The 13363-nt window shown below is 44.1% G+C and overlaps 1 protein-coding gene across 8 annotated transcripts in view; it reads left to right on the top strand.

The window, feature by feature from the left end:
- RPGRIP1L (RPGRIP1 like) overlaps positions 1-13363 on the top strand; it is a 375908-nt gene that overhangs the window by 33129 nt on the left and 329416 nt on the right. For 7 of the 8 annotated variants that reach the window (XM_029608561.1, XM_029608562.1, XM_029608558.1 and 4 more), the window contains 2 exons: positions 1082-1173; positions 6780-6924. In XM_029608561.1, the coding sequence (XP_029464421.1) occupies positions 1089-1173; positions 6780-6924 (230 nt within the window). In that variant the 5' untranslated portion in view covers positions 1082-1088. Of the gene's footprint in view, positions 1-1081; positions 1174-6779; positions 6925-7531; positions 8113-13363 lie in introns of those variants that run through there. The other variant, XM_029608565.1, reaches the window with a different exon arrangement.

Here is a 13363-nt window from a genome sequence, read left to right as displayed (position 1 = left end):
ATAAATTGCAGGAAGACCTTGTGAGACTGGGAAATTTGGCATCGAAATGGCAGATGAAATTTAATGTGGATAAGTGCAAAGTGATGCATATAGGGAAAAATAACCCATGCTGTAGTTACACAATGTTAGGTTCCATATTAGGAGCTACCATCCAAGAAAGAGATCTAGGCTTCATAGTGGATAACACATTGAAATCGTCGGTTCGGTGTGCTGCAGCAGTCAAAAAAGCAAACAGAATGTTGGGAATTAAAAGAAAGGGAATGGTGAATAAAACGGAAAATGTCACAATGCCTCTGTATCGCTCCATGGTGAGACCGCACCTTGAATACTGTGTACAATTCTGGTCACCACATCTCAAAAAAGATATAATTGCGATGGAGAAGGTACAGAGAAGGATGACCAAAATAAGGGGAATGGAACAGCTCCCCTATGAGGAAATACTAAAGAGGTTAGGACTTTTCAGCTTGGAGAAGAGATGGCTGAGGGGGGATATGATAGAGGTGTTTAAAATCATGAGAGGTCTAGAACGGGTAGATGTGAATCGGTTATTTACTTTTTCAGATAATAGAAAGACTAGGGGGCACGCCATGAAGTTAGCATGTGGCACATTTAAAACTAATCTAAGAAAGTTCTTTTTTACTCAACGCACAATTAAACTCTGGAATTTGTTGCCAGGGGATGTGGTTAGTGCAGATAGAATAGCTGTGTTTAAAAAAGGATTGGATAACTTCTTGGAGGAGAAGTCCATTACCTGCTATTAAGTTGACTTAGAAAATAGCCACTGCTATTACTAGCAACAGTAACATGGAATAGACTTAGTTTTTGGGTACTTGCCAGGTTCTTATGGCCTGGATTGGCCACTGTTGGAAACAGGATGCTGGGTTTGATGGACTTTTGGTCTGACCCAGTATGGCATGTTCTTATGTAATTCACTAATGTGAAAGGCATGATGTGAGCAATTTCAGTATACTTTCATGCACACTTTGTTCTGTGTAATTGCTTAAAAGTAAGTCTATAAAAATATATTCGTACAGCCTGTTATTAACGTGGAGAGTTTTCATCTGAATTTTGTTATCTATAGGTAAACTATGTCTGCGCCAGCAGATGAAACTGCGGGAGACCTGCCTGTGAAAGATGTTGGGTTGTCTCTAGCTGGAATTGGAGGCCTACAAGGTTTGAACCATCTGTTACTTATTACTGTGACAGGCTTTGATCACTGTTTTCATCAGTTTTCTTTTAAACACATTTTTGTTGAAGTAATGTTGGTCATGTCAATAATTGCAGGTTTCTTCTTTTTCCATTTATTATCTAATGTATTGAATAAGATATACTTTTGTTAATCTCTTACAGCATATGCAGGATATGTGCTTTCTAAGCACAGTTGATTCTTTAGTACGCATCCTTGTGACCTTGATAATGTGCATAAAACTAAAATTGTGTACATCCCAAACAGTGCTCTCTGTTATATATTCTCTCCTAAGCACACTGTCTTGCAAAATGTGCAGTGTGTACCTCATTAAAATCTTTTTAAAAAAAAATGTTTGTGCAATGGCATGGTTTACAGCACTATCAGGTCAATACAGTAAAGTGCAGCCATGGTTACCCTGCTCCTAAACCTCTTTCTACTCATTTTTCGGCCGCGTTAGTCCAACCCGCGATACACTTTCCCATTTAACCTACTCTTATTGCCTCTTTAAGTCACCGGGTAACCCCTTCCGCCCGCGGCATGTATATTACATGTAAACAATCGAATTAGCTATTCCCTCCCATACAGTAACGCGCGCCCCGACTATCGCTTTTTTACCCTGCCGTTTTGCCGCGCGTTTAACCTGCTAATTTACCGCCTACCCCTACCCCTGCGTTAGAGGCAGGGGTAAGGGTAGATGGCAAACTTTCCCCCAAAAGGAAACCTAAAAACCTAAAATCCCCTCCTCCCGAAGCGACTTGACCTGCGTGGGGGGGACCGCTGCAAGCTGCTTTCGCCGCCGGCTGCCCCCTCCGGAGGACGGCAGAGAAGGGAAGGGGCTGAAAGCAACAAAAAGTACGTTTTCATGGGTTAAAGTTGGGATCCATTTCCTGGTGCCTGTCATTTCAAATGTCATTTGAAATGACAGGTACCAGCGCACCCAGGAAACTGTATAGGCGCTGTATTAAGCGCCTATACAGTAAAATGGGTTGCGCGGGCCTAACGCGTCACAGACGCTTCTTGGACGCGGCTTGCATTTGCAAGCTATTTAAATACAGTATCGAGCGGTAGGTGAGCAGGACTGTGCATGCGGCAAACGCGGGTGCGCCCGGCACTAACGCAGCTCTTCCTACCGCTCCTTACTGTATCGGCCCGTATGTAAATGTCAAATACAATTAGCTGTATTTTTATCAGATCTATTCATTTGTTTTGAATTTTTTAACTTTTTCTTTCAAAAATTGCAACCAACCTTTGTTGCATATGTCTGGCTGAATTCTTTTTATCTTTATTCATTTCTTTAATTTTCCCGTAGATAAGCAGCATGAAATAGCCATGCTGTCTGGGACTTCCTCCGGGTGGCTAGGTGGCGGAGCTCTCTTAGAACACTGAGTCTTTCAGTGTAGTGTGCCTGCTTGGATCTTCCCGCGCTTTCCCCATCCCCCTCAGTCCAATTTTTTTCCGCACTCCTGAATGCATGAAACGAGATTTAGAGTGGTGGCTGGCACCAACAGCTCTCACGGCAGGCGCTCCCCTGCGAGCCCCAGCGCATCACACCGTCCTCACCACGGATACTTCCAGCAAAGGATGAGGCGCTCACCTAGTCCACCTTCAAAATCAAGGCCTGTGGTCCACCTGGGAATGATCGCAACAGATCAAGCTACTGGAGCTGTGATCCATTCGAAATGCTCTTCGAGCCTTCAAACAAACACTCCAAGGGAAGATAGTCATGGTCCACACGGACAACCAAGTGGTCGTGTTCTACATCAACAAGAAAGGAGGGTCTGTTTCCTGAAACCTTTGCAGGGAGGCTGTAGGGATCCTGGAATGGGCAGAGAGCAGATCCATCACCCTGCAGGCTACGTACCTGCCTGGCATCAACAACGCCAGGGCGGACAGATTGAGCAGAATCTTTCACCCCCACAAGTGGAAACTCCATCAGAATGTGGCAGACAGACTTTTTCAAACCTGGGGCCTGCCACGCATCGATCTCTTTGCTAAGGAACGCAATCGAAACATAAAGACCTTCTGTTCGATGTATCCTAGCAACTAGCGCAGGACGCGTTCCTCATCAACTGATTGTTCCTGTCATCGGACCTCTGCGCTTCTCCTTCCGGGTTCCTCTCACAGCGCTTCCCGTTCTGCAGGCCCTGGCTCAGCGCAACCTAACTGGTCTACTTCACAGCGCTTCCCCGCTCCTCAGGGCCAGGCTCAGCGCAACCCTACCCGGACTCTCTCTCTCTGCATTTCCCGCTACGCGATCCCTGGCTCAGCGCAATATAACTGGACTCAGCGCTTCCCACTCCTCGGGACGAGGTTCAGTGCAACCTGACAGGATCCTTTCTCTCGGCGCTTCCCACTCTGCGGGTCCTGGCTCAGCGCAATCTAACCTGGACTTCCAGCGCTTCCCGCTCCTCGGGGCCATACTCAGTCTACTTGTGAGTTCCAACGGCAGTGTCCACTGCTCCTGGGAATCCCCACGGTACTTCTCCTTCAGGACTTTGACTACGTTGCCTTCTCTCTCTGGGAGTTGGCTCAGCGCAGTACACCTTCAAACTGGGCCTCGGAGCCCCGTTCCTCGGGGCAGCCCTCTACGCTGCTACTTCAGAAGATCTTGCCACCGGCTTGCCTTGTCCCAGGCAATACCCCGGTGCTGCTACTCTTCAGGCACTGCTACAGCGGGTTCCCTGCTCAAGCCCTTATCCAGCGTATTACAGTTCATGTCTCCGAGGCCAATCCCACGTGATCCTGCTCTACTCCCTTCAGAGCTGCAGTGGCCTTGCACTCCCTGAGACTCCTACTCCTCCTCCTCCCTTCGAGAGTGCTCCTGTCTCGAACTGTGCCTAACCTCTCTGACATTCTCTGCACTCTCTCGCCTGTGCTCTCCTGGACCAGCCACACAGGGGCGCTCCTAAGTCCTACCGGCCCCGGCACCCGGGCTCAACCTGCGGGGAACGAGGGTCGGCACAGGTGAAGATCCAGCTTGCCTCTGTTCCTGGCCAGCCTTGCCTCCCGACGGTGGGGACCTGTGGGGCCTAACCCTTCAGGTAGCAACAACCCCACCTTAGGCCAAGGATCCACAATTCCTAACATCAAGAAAGCAGAGTGCCATTGGTCACGGGAGGCTAATGCTTCTGGCTCCTTTGCCAGCTGTTTTGGATTTTGCTCCGAGCCCACGCTACTGCTCGGGGCCGATACTGCCTCTGCTACTTTTCCATGCAGCTTGGCTCTTTTTTTTTTCTTCCTGCACACCCCACTGCACATCACTTCCTGTTCTGGGCCACGGGAGCAGGTACGAGAAGAAGAAAAGGCCAGTCGCATTTGCCAGCCTCACTAACACTGCTGCCATTCCCATCTGGCTTGAACATGCTGATAGCCCAGGTGGCAGCGGTAGTAGTGGAAGATCATCTGCCTCTCGCTCGGTGAAGGAAGAGGAGAGAAGAGCAGTGGGAGACCGGTAGCACCGACACACTGGTGTGTCGCGACGTACCGGTTGAGAATCGCTGCATTAGCAGATTGCCTCAGTAGAGTTTTCCGTTCACACAAATGGTCTGTGCAGCAATTAACAGTCGATTGACTGTTCCGTCTGTGGGGGTCTTCAAGCAATTAACCTCTTTGTGTCAGAATAAAACAGAAAAGTGGAAAAGCTTTTGCTCCATTCTTCCCAGCAAATTCAGATCTACTTAGGATGCTTTTCTGCTTGACGGCAATGAAAATCTCATGTATGCTTTTCTAACAATTCCAGTGATATCCAGAACAGTGCAAAAAGTGTTCACAGACTGGATCTATCTGATCCGCATAGCTCCATTCTGACCCAGATAAGTCTGGTTCATGCACCTGGTATAGCTATCTAGCAGTCCTTCAATCCTTCTTGAGTCAGATCCATCCTTATTAACTAAAGAAGTGGGACATCTGTATCTTTCACACCTTTCCTCCCTCAAATTGATGGCTTAAATGTTGAGCACTCAATAATCGCTGAATTGTCCTTACCCAAGGAGAATGAGGATATAATAGAATCTGCCAGAAAGCCATCAATAAGGAGAACCTACAGCTTTAATGGATATGGTTCTCCAAAGTTCCTTGGATCTATTTGCTTGCAAACCCAAAGAGTTATTGAACTATCTGCCCTCTCGATCTTCTTCAGGCCTTAGAATCTCATCAGTGAGAGTTCATTTCAGTGTAATTGCAGCTTATCATACCCAGATCGAAGCTAAGCCAATATCCACTCGTCAGTTTGTATCGAAATTCATGAAAGGTTTATGGCATACCAAACCTCCAGCTGTAAAACCTTCAGTTAAATGAGTCCTAAATATGGTTCTGGCACAAATGATGTAGTCATCATTTGAACCACTGGAGTCTGCTTCTTTCAAGTTTTTAACATGTAAAGTGCTAACATTCCTTATAGAAGTAATGTCAACCAGAAGAGTGAGCGATCATCAGGCTTTGGTTCATTATTCTCCCTTAGATGCAATTCTTCCACAGTAATGTGGTGCTCTTCATCCATCCTACCAAAAGTAGAAAATATTTTATTTCAATTATTTCTAATGCTACATTTTAGTATTATATTCCTTTTTAGCATTTTAACGTAGCCAACTTCCTGATTGGACCAAAAAAAAAAAAGTCTTGCAAAGTTTTCTCCTACACTTTGGGGCATCCAGCTCTATTGGAACTGGGGTGGGGGTGGGGAGGGCAAGGAGTTCCTCTATTTATTATCCCTCTCCCAACTCCTAGCCCAATCATTGCAATGACATTTCTTATCTGGGGATCATACACCAGGGTTTCTTATGGAACCCTGCAATCATTAGCCCTAAATCGGAATACTAGGTGTTGGCGTTGCACAATAAATGGGATTCCATCCTCTTAGAGGCTTTGAACACTTCCTCTGTAGCATCCCAATGTTTTTGCATAGAATTGTGTTGTACCGCCATTGAGCCACTGGGCTGGTCCATTAAAAAATTATTTTAATATCAGTGTACCAGTGTATGTGAAATAATTTGAGGTATATGCTGCATGTTATTTTGAGTCAAGAAAACCTGGGGATGAAATGTGGATGTATGAAGAAAAAGTGAATTAATTTTGCTGGAGAATAGGGACAGACGTTTTTGCTGTGAAAATATATAAATATGTTAATTTAACACAATAGAATCCACACATATATATGTATGGAGAAAATTCTTATAAGCTGAATACATCCATTCTATTTAATTGAATAGTATGGATAGCTATTCTGCAAAGTTTCCTTTTCCTCACTGATAGCTTTCTGGAGTGCTTCACTTCCCATCTACAGTGGCCCAGAGAAGTGGTATTTTTATTGCACATCTACAACCAGTTGGAAATACTATTGCTGTACAAAGTTGACAGCCCACCGAATACTCCAACCTTGCCAGCTTTGTTGGATGGTGAATCCAAACCTGAAACCTCCATGCCACAGAGCAAACACTCGAGGAGGACTATGAGACTGATGTTTTTTTTTGTGCTGTCAAAATCGTAGTTATTCCTGTATGAATTAAATACTCTGGATGTATGCAATCTGACATGTAGTCAGCTTATAAGAGTTCTCTCCATATATATTAATTTGTCTTTTCCTCTGTTGTAGAATCATCATCTACACAGAATGTGAGAGATAGACAAGCAGTTTCTCGAATTAGCCGTGAAGAGCTTGAAGATCGATTCCTTCGTAAGCATGATGAGAATATTATGCTTAAACAATATGCACGAAAGCAAGAGGATAAAATCAAAAGGTTAGCCTTCAATCTTTTTTTTTAAACTGAAACTGATGTCCGAAAGTTCAAGAATAGGGAATATAAAAATGTACTTATTAAAGATATACGCCAACCCTTCTATAAAATCACTGGTGTTCTCTTTTGAGTATATGTAGTCTCAATATGTTGCTTTGCAATTTTACAAAAAATATAGGTAGAGTAAATAATTCACACACAAAGCATCAAAACAAAGGAGAATGTGCGAAATGAGGTGTGACCTGTTCACTTCTTAAGTAAATAATTGATTATAAACTTCAAAGTCCTTCAAAGACGTTTAATTGTGAGTGAATTAGCCCGAGTTAAACTTTGTAAATGTTTATTTCTTGAACATTTTGTGAATGTTATATTACGGTTTTATTTTAGTTTAATTGTACCCCTTTCTCTTTGTATTCCCATGAATTAAGCCTGAGCTTAACCTCTTAAATGCTGTTATTGTTCTTTTGAATGTTTAACTTTTTGTGAATGTTAATACTTTTTTTGCTTTCATTCATTTTTATTTTAATTTTCACTTTAACTGGTTTGTAGCCATACATTTATGTTCCTGTTCTCTGATTTAATTTTTCTATGTTTTATATTTTATTTTCAGATATTGCTTTGGGTCCCTTCCGAATCATCCCCTCCGGCGAAACACGGCCATGTCGGGGGACTGTACTATATGTTGTATATCATATCTTATTTGTGTCACAGTTAAACTTCTTTGAAGTTTATGATCAATTATTTAAGAAGTGAACAGGTCACACCTTATTTCTCACATTCCCCTTTGCAATTTTGTACATACCACATTTGAGTGTTAGAAATGTTCGTACTTGAGTTATGTTAAAAGCAGAAAGACTCTCCTTTTGTTAGATATTCAGTATGTCAACCAAGCAAACCTTCTATGTAAGATTCGGAGAAAAGTTATTAAATTCCAGTTCTTGAAAGTTAATCATACACTGCAACTTGTTAAATCTAATGTATTATAAACATGATTACTGGGTGACATATTTTGTTTTAGTTCTATAGTAAATAAGGCTTTCTAGGAATGCAGGGGTGCTGCTTACAGAGCTGAGAATAATAGTTTGCCAGTTTTGGTGCTCTGTTGTTACACCAGTTCTTTTTATCCCAAGGTCTTCTAACTTTGTTAAAAGACATTTTCACTGTTCTTTGAAATAAAAGCATTGCATCTGTTATGGTTTTGCTCCCTGTTTTCTTTCCCAAATTCATATTTTGACCATCTATACTTCATAGTTTAGAAAGGTCGAACTAGCACAGGTTTCTTACCACGAGCAGCAAAGGAAAACCCTGATTTACAGTGGTTTGAACAGTTAATAACAAAACTTACAAATGGCAACCCACAAAACATTGTAGAGAGGGAATTCCTAGGCTTACACAGATTTCTGTCTCCTTCTGGACTCAAAGGAGAGGGAACACTTGAGCCAGTACCTTTCTGCTACCAGTGTCTACTCCAACACCTCCTTCCAAACCCAGAGAGGGGATCACTGGGCCCGCACTGACTACAACCAGGCCACAGCCTTTTCACCTCAGAGCCCTAGCAGTGTCATTAATGTCATTAATACTGTATAAAGCAGCCACTCTAACAACCTCAGCAAGTCAAGTCTTCATATTTAAATTTTAAAACATGTATACATTTTTTTGCAAAATAATATTTTGAGACAAAACTGTGTGTTCTGTAATTTTAAGACAGTTAAACCATGTGTATAGGGCATAGCATCTACATAAAACCATGAATTTCACTATGGATACTTTTTCTATATAGACAAAACTGAAGAATATATCTGGCTCTTGTATCATCTTTTATGGGCTCCAGTTCTCAACCGTCTACCAAGTTACATCAGCCAGTAGCTGTCAGATTACCATTTTCATACTATAAATGCAGGTTTCTCAGGATCCAGACAGGTTAATCCACACCAGTGGGTTATGCTTCACTACCAGCAGATGGAGACGGAGAAAAGCTGATGTCACAGTATATACACCTCTGCACTGACATCAGTGCACCAGTATTCTCCATCTCTAGCAGATGGTAGATGTGCATTTCCCTTCAGGGAAATGTTAAAAGAAAAAAAAAAGATTAATTATACAGCACGTCTCCTGAGGTGATACCTTATGGTCCCTCCCTCCCTCAATCAAGTTTCTTCTGAGGTGATATTTCATGATCTCTTCCTCAGTCGAGTACCTTGGTCTGGTAGCTGGTTTTCTGGCCTGGACTGCCAGGAGAGAACAACTGAAAAGCTTGCAGGTGCAGGAAGCCAAGCGTGGTGGTGAAGGCATTTGCCCTCTCCACCTGCAAATGGAGATCGATTCTGTACTCGCCAGGACATGCTGAGTTCAGGTAAGGAGTTAAAAAAAAAAGGAGAGAAAGAGAAGAAGAAGGAAGTGAGAGAGAGATAATGTTGGGGATTCACCTTCTCGCCTATTCTGGTCTCCAAGCCTCGGTGGGCTGATCCGAAGTTTGCCTCTGCCTCCATGGGGGGACAGGGAGTCGTGGCAGTTTTGTGGGTTGAGCGGCTTTTTGGGCTAGGCCCTGCTCAAGCTTTTTGAGTTTCTGCAGTGGCATTCGTTCACTTTTTTTGTCTGCACAGGTCTGCTGCAAAATGGTGCCTAATGTTGGTTCGTGCATGCACGTCCAGGCTGGGCGTCTGTCTCGGTCGCATGGTTGGGCGTACAAGTTTTGAGCATCTGAAATATGCACTTATTACAAGTAAATGTCCCGTACTTGGGCGTCCCAGGCTTGGGTGTCCTAAAAATTTGGACGTCCTAAATTTGGCCGTACTATATAGGTTTGCCTTGTACATATGTACAGTTGTCAGTCGCTTGTTGAAAGTGTGCTGCTACTGGACGTCTTTATCCATGGTGCCGGTAGAAAAGAAGCCTGAGTGCCTTGCTATTTACACTGCTGCCATATATTTATATATGTACTGCTGCCATATTTGCGATTATGCCATATACTGTTGCCATATATACTGCTGGCATATATGCAATTTACCCTGCTGCATTACAGCCTGGGGTTCCCTCTAATATTGTCAGCACTGGCAGTGATGGAACCGGCCACCGCTTTTTGGTGGATGCAGGCTGGACCTGGTTTGTGCCTCTGCCAGAGGGATGGCTTCAGGGATAGCAGCCAGACGGCAGCTCTGGCTGAGCCATTGTTCGTATGATACAATTTCTAATTTTAATCTTATGGAATTGTCATTTAAAGAAGTACTCTTTGTTTGGGTGTGAGTCAAAAAAAAAAAAAAATGAACGAACAACAAAGAAAGATAGCAAATAAATGAGTTCTAGTACCTTAGTTAGTAGAGGGGCAGCTTCTTAAAGGATGGCCACTGAGTGGGGCTCAGTCCTTTCATCCCAGACAGCCGAGACGGGGCGCAGGCTCAGGTGGAGGTGCCTCGACCCCCTCAGTGAAGGTTTGTGACCCATCTCACAGAGCAAGAGATAAAGGGTCACCTATCTCTTTTTAACTGGAGGCGGGTCAAGTTCACGTCAGACCAGTGGGTTCTGTAGTGTTAAAGAGAGGCTATGCTCTGGAGCTTTCTCTGCATCCCTAGAGACATCTTAATGGCATGTGTGTGCATCTCTGCAGAAGAGACAGGCAGTGGAGTTTGTTGTCAAGACTCCTGAACTGATAGGCCGTGCTTCCATTGTCCAAGTCACAAGAAGATATGGGTCGTTATTCTATTTATTTCATTATTCCTGAGTAGGAAGGTTCCTCTCTCCTCATCCTGGACTAAAAAGGAAGTCAGTCATCATTGGTGAGTGACTTAATTCCATATAGAAACTTTAAGCTCAGTGGTAATAGCAATACAGTCAGGGGAATATGACATTCTGTATCTGTCAGAGGCATATCTATATATGCCCATTCAGCTGGAGCATCAGTGGATTTCCGCAGTTTCTGGGGTAGCGATATCAGTTTTGAGCGCTACTTTTCAGTCTAGCCACCGCCTCCAGAACCTTGCCAAGGTAAGGGTGGTGATAGCGGCAGGGTTAAGAGAGGATGGCATTCTGGTTCTCCCGTACCTAGCTTGGTTAATTCGGGCCAATAGCCTGGATGAGAGTCTTCAGGCCTTGTGCAAGGTGATCTCCTGGCCAAGAACAGTCTACTGCCATCTCAGACATTGCACTATCTCGATGTTCATTTCGACATGAAGCAAGATAGAAAGTTCCTGCCAGAAGGCCACATTCAGAAACTACTGGTGCAGCTGCAGCTGGTGGCAAACATATTCCTCCTGATAGTATGGTCTTACCTAGTTTTGATGGTAGCCTTTCTGGAGGTGGTTCCATGAGCAAGGACAAATATGCATCCTCTTCTGCACATCCTGTTTGCAATCTCTGGACTACTCGATACGGCTTCAGTTACCAGTGTAGATCAGCATCCAACTGCAGTATTGATTGAAAGATGATGATCTAAGGAAGGGTGTTACCTACATACCCCAGACTGGCTAGTACACACGATAGATGTGAGCTTTCAGAGTTAAGGAGCTCACTGTCAGTAGTTGATAGTGCAGGGGATCTGCAGTGCAGATCCCCTGCACTGCAGATTTGAAGCTCCAGGGAGGAAGACTGAGAACCAATGTCAGGAAGTATTTCTTCACGGAGAGGGTGGTAGATGCCTGCAATGCCCTTCCGGAGGAAGTGGTGAAGACTAAAACTGTGAAGGATTTCAAAGGAGCATGGGATAAACACTGTGGATCCATAAAGGCTAGAGGATGGGAATGAAGAGAAGAGCCTGGGGGTGGATTACTAGAGTGGAGGCTACTACCTGGTGAATTCTACCCTTACTCAATAAGCCTTCGCACGGTTAATGCAACTCCAACATTGCTCTCTGCTTCAACGGCAAGGGGAAATGTGAAAAAGAGGATTTGCATTCAGATAACCAACAAGGACTGAACTTCACAATCTGGGTAATCAAATAAGCATTGGGATAGCTTGCTTATTACGGCGGTTACTACTCTAAACCAATTAAGCCTGATACATCTCTTTGAATGCATATACAGCATTCAAAGTGGAAAACAGGATTTACATTCAGACAACAACCAACAAAGCATTGATCTGTGCAGTCTGGGTAAACAAGCATTGGGGTAACTTGCTTGATGCGGCGGTTACCACTCTTAACCTTAAGCTTTATGCTCACCTTTGATGCAACTCCAACATTACTCTCTGTATCAATGGCAGGGGATGGCAGGAAACTTGAATCAAACAGTTACTAACAAGGGCCCTGAAATTGATGGTTGATGAAACAGATACGTATGGGAAAATGAGTATGGGAGCTTGCTGGGCAGACTGGATGGGCCGATTGGTCTTTTTCTGCCATCACTTCTATGTTTCTCTGAGGCATCTCATATCTAGAAGTGTGTGCCATTCAGATGGAATGCTTGTGGTTCGTCGATCCCTTGCAGGGTCAAGTGGACCGAGTAATGTCAGACTATATGACAACTGTGGTTTATGTCAATTGCCAAGGAGACACCAAAGGCCAGCAAGCGTTGCAGAAAATAGCCCATCTCAGGGACTGGGCGGAGGTATATCTTCTGGAGATCTCCGCCTTCCACATTGCAGAAGAGGGCAATGAAAGATCCAATTTTTCTCAGCAGGCAGTCTGGATTGAGAGACTGGGAGATGTCAGAAGAGACGTGCCAGCTCATAGTAGCCCTCTGGGGTCTACTGTTTTTAGACTTACTGGTGCTATTGCACAGTGCAAAGGTTCCTCACTTTTTCCATCGCAGTAGAGATCAGAAGTTCTTGGTATCAATGATCTTGTGCAGGAGTGGCCAAAGGCAAGCTTCCATAGGCCTTTTCCCCATGGATACACAGGATTGGTGCTTCTGGTGACACCAGGTTGGTCCGGAAGGCTGTGGTAATCACAGTTGTGGAGGTTCCTGGCAAACGCTCTTTTCGGTTTACAATCCACGGGGACCTGCTACCACAGGAACTTATTCTTCTCAAAGTTCCTGTTTATTTTGTCTTACTGTATGGCCCTTGAAAGGGCTCATTTGCTGAAGCATGGATTTTCAATTGCTGTGTTTTCCACCTTGCTTCAAGCGCAGAAGTTTTCCACTTCTTTAGCTTACATTAGAGTTTGCAGTGTGTTTGAGGCTTGGTGTGAGGAACAAGGCGTACTTCTCATTCGATTAAGATGCCGCTCATTTTGCAATACTTACAGGATGGCTTACTTAAGGGCTTGGCCTGTAACTCCATGAAGGTGCAAGTGGCAGATCTTGCCTGTTCAGGGTCAGGTGAATGGTAGACCTTTGTCAGCCCATTCAGATGCGGTCCGGTTTTTGAAGGGGGGTGAAGCATCATCGTACTCCCTTACAGTTGCCTTTGTTCTTATGGAACCATAATCTGATTCTAGAACTTTTGGGCAAGTTTCTCTTTTCGACTACTGTGTAGTCTTCCTTGAGGTTATTGAGTTTGAGGATGACGT

The sequence above is a fragment of the Rhinatrema bivittatum genome, chromosome 7 (assembly GCF_901001135.1).
Source record: "Rhinatrema bivittatum chromosome 7, aRhiBiv1.1, whole genome shotgun sequence".
In the NCBI taxonomy this organism is placed as follows: Eukaryota; Metazoa; Chordata; class Amphibia; order Gymnophiona; family Rhinatrematidae; genus Rhinatrema; species Rhinatrema bivittatum.
Note: the sequence above shows the minus strand (reverse complement) of the source record. Positions and strands in the feature narration are given on the sequence as shown.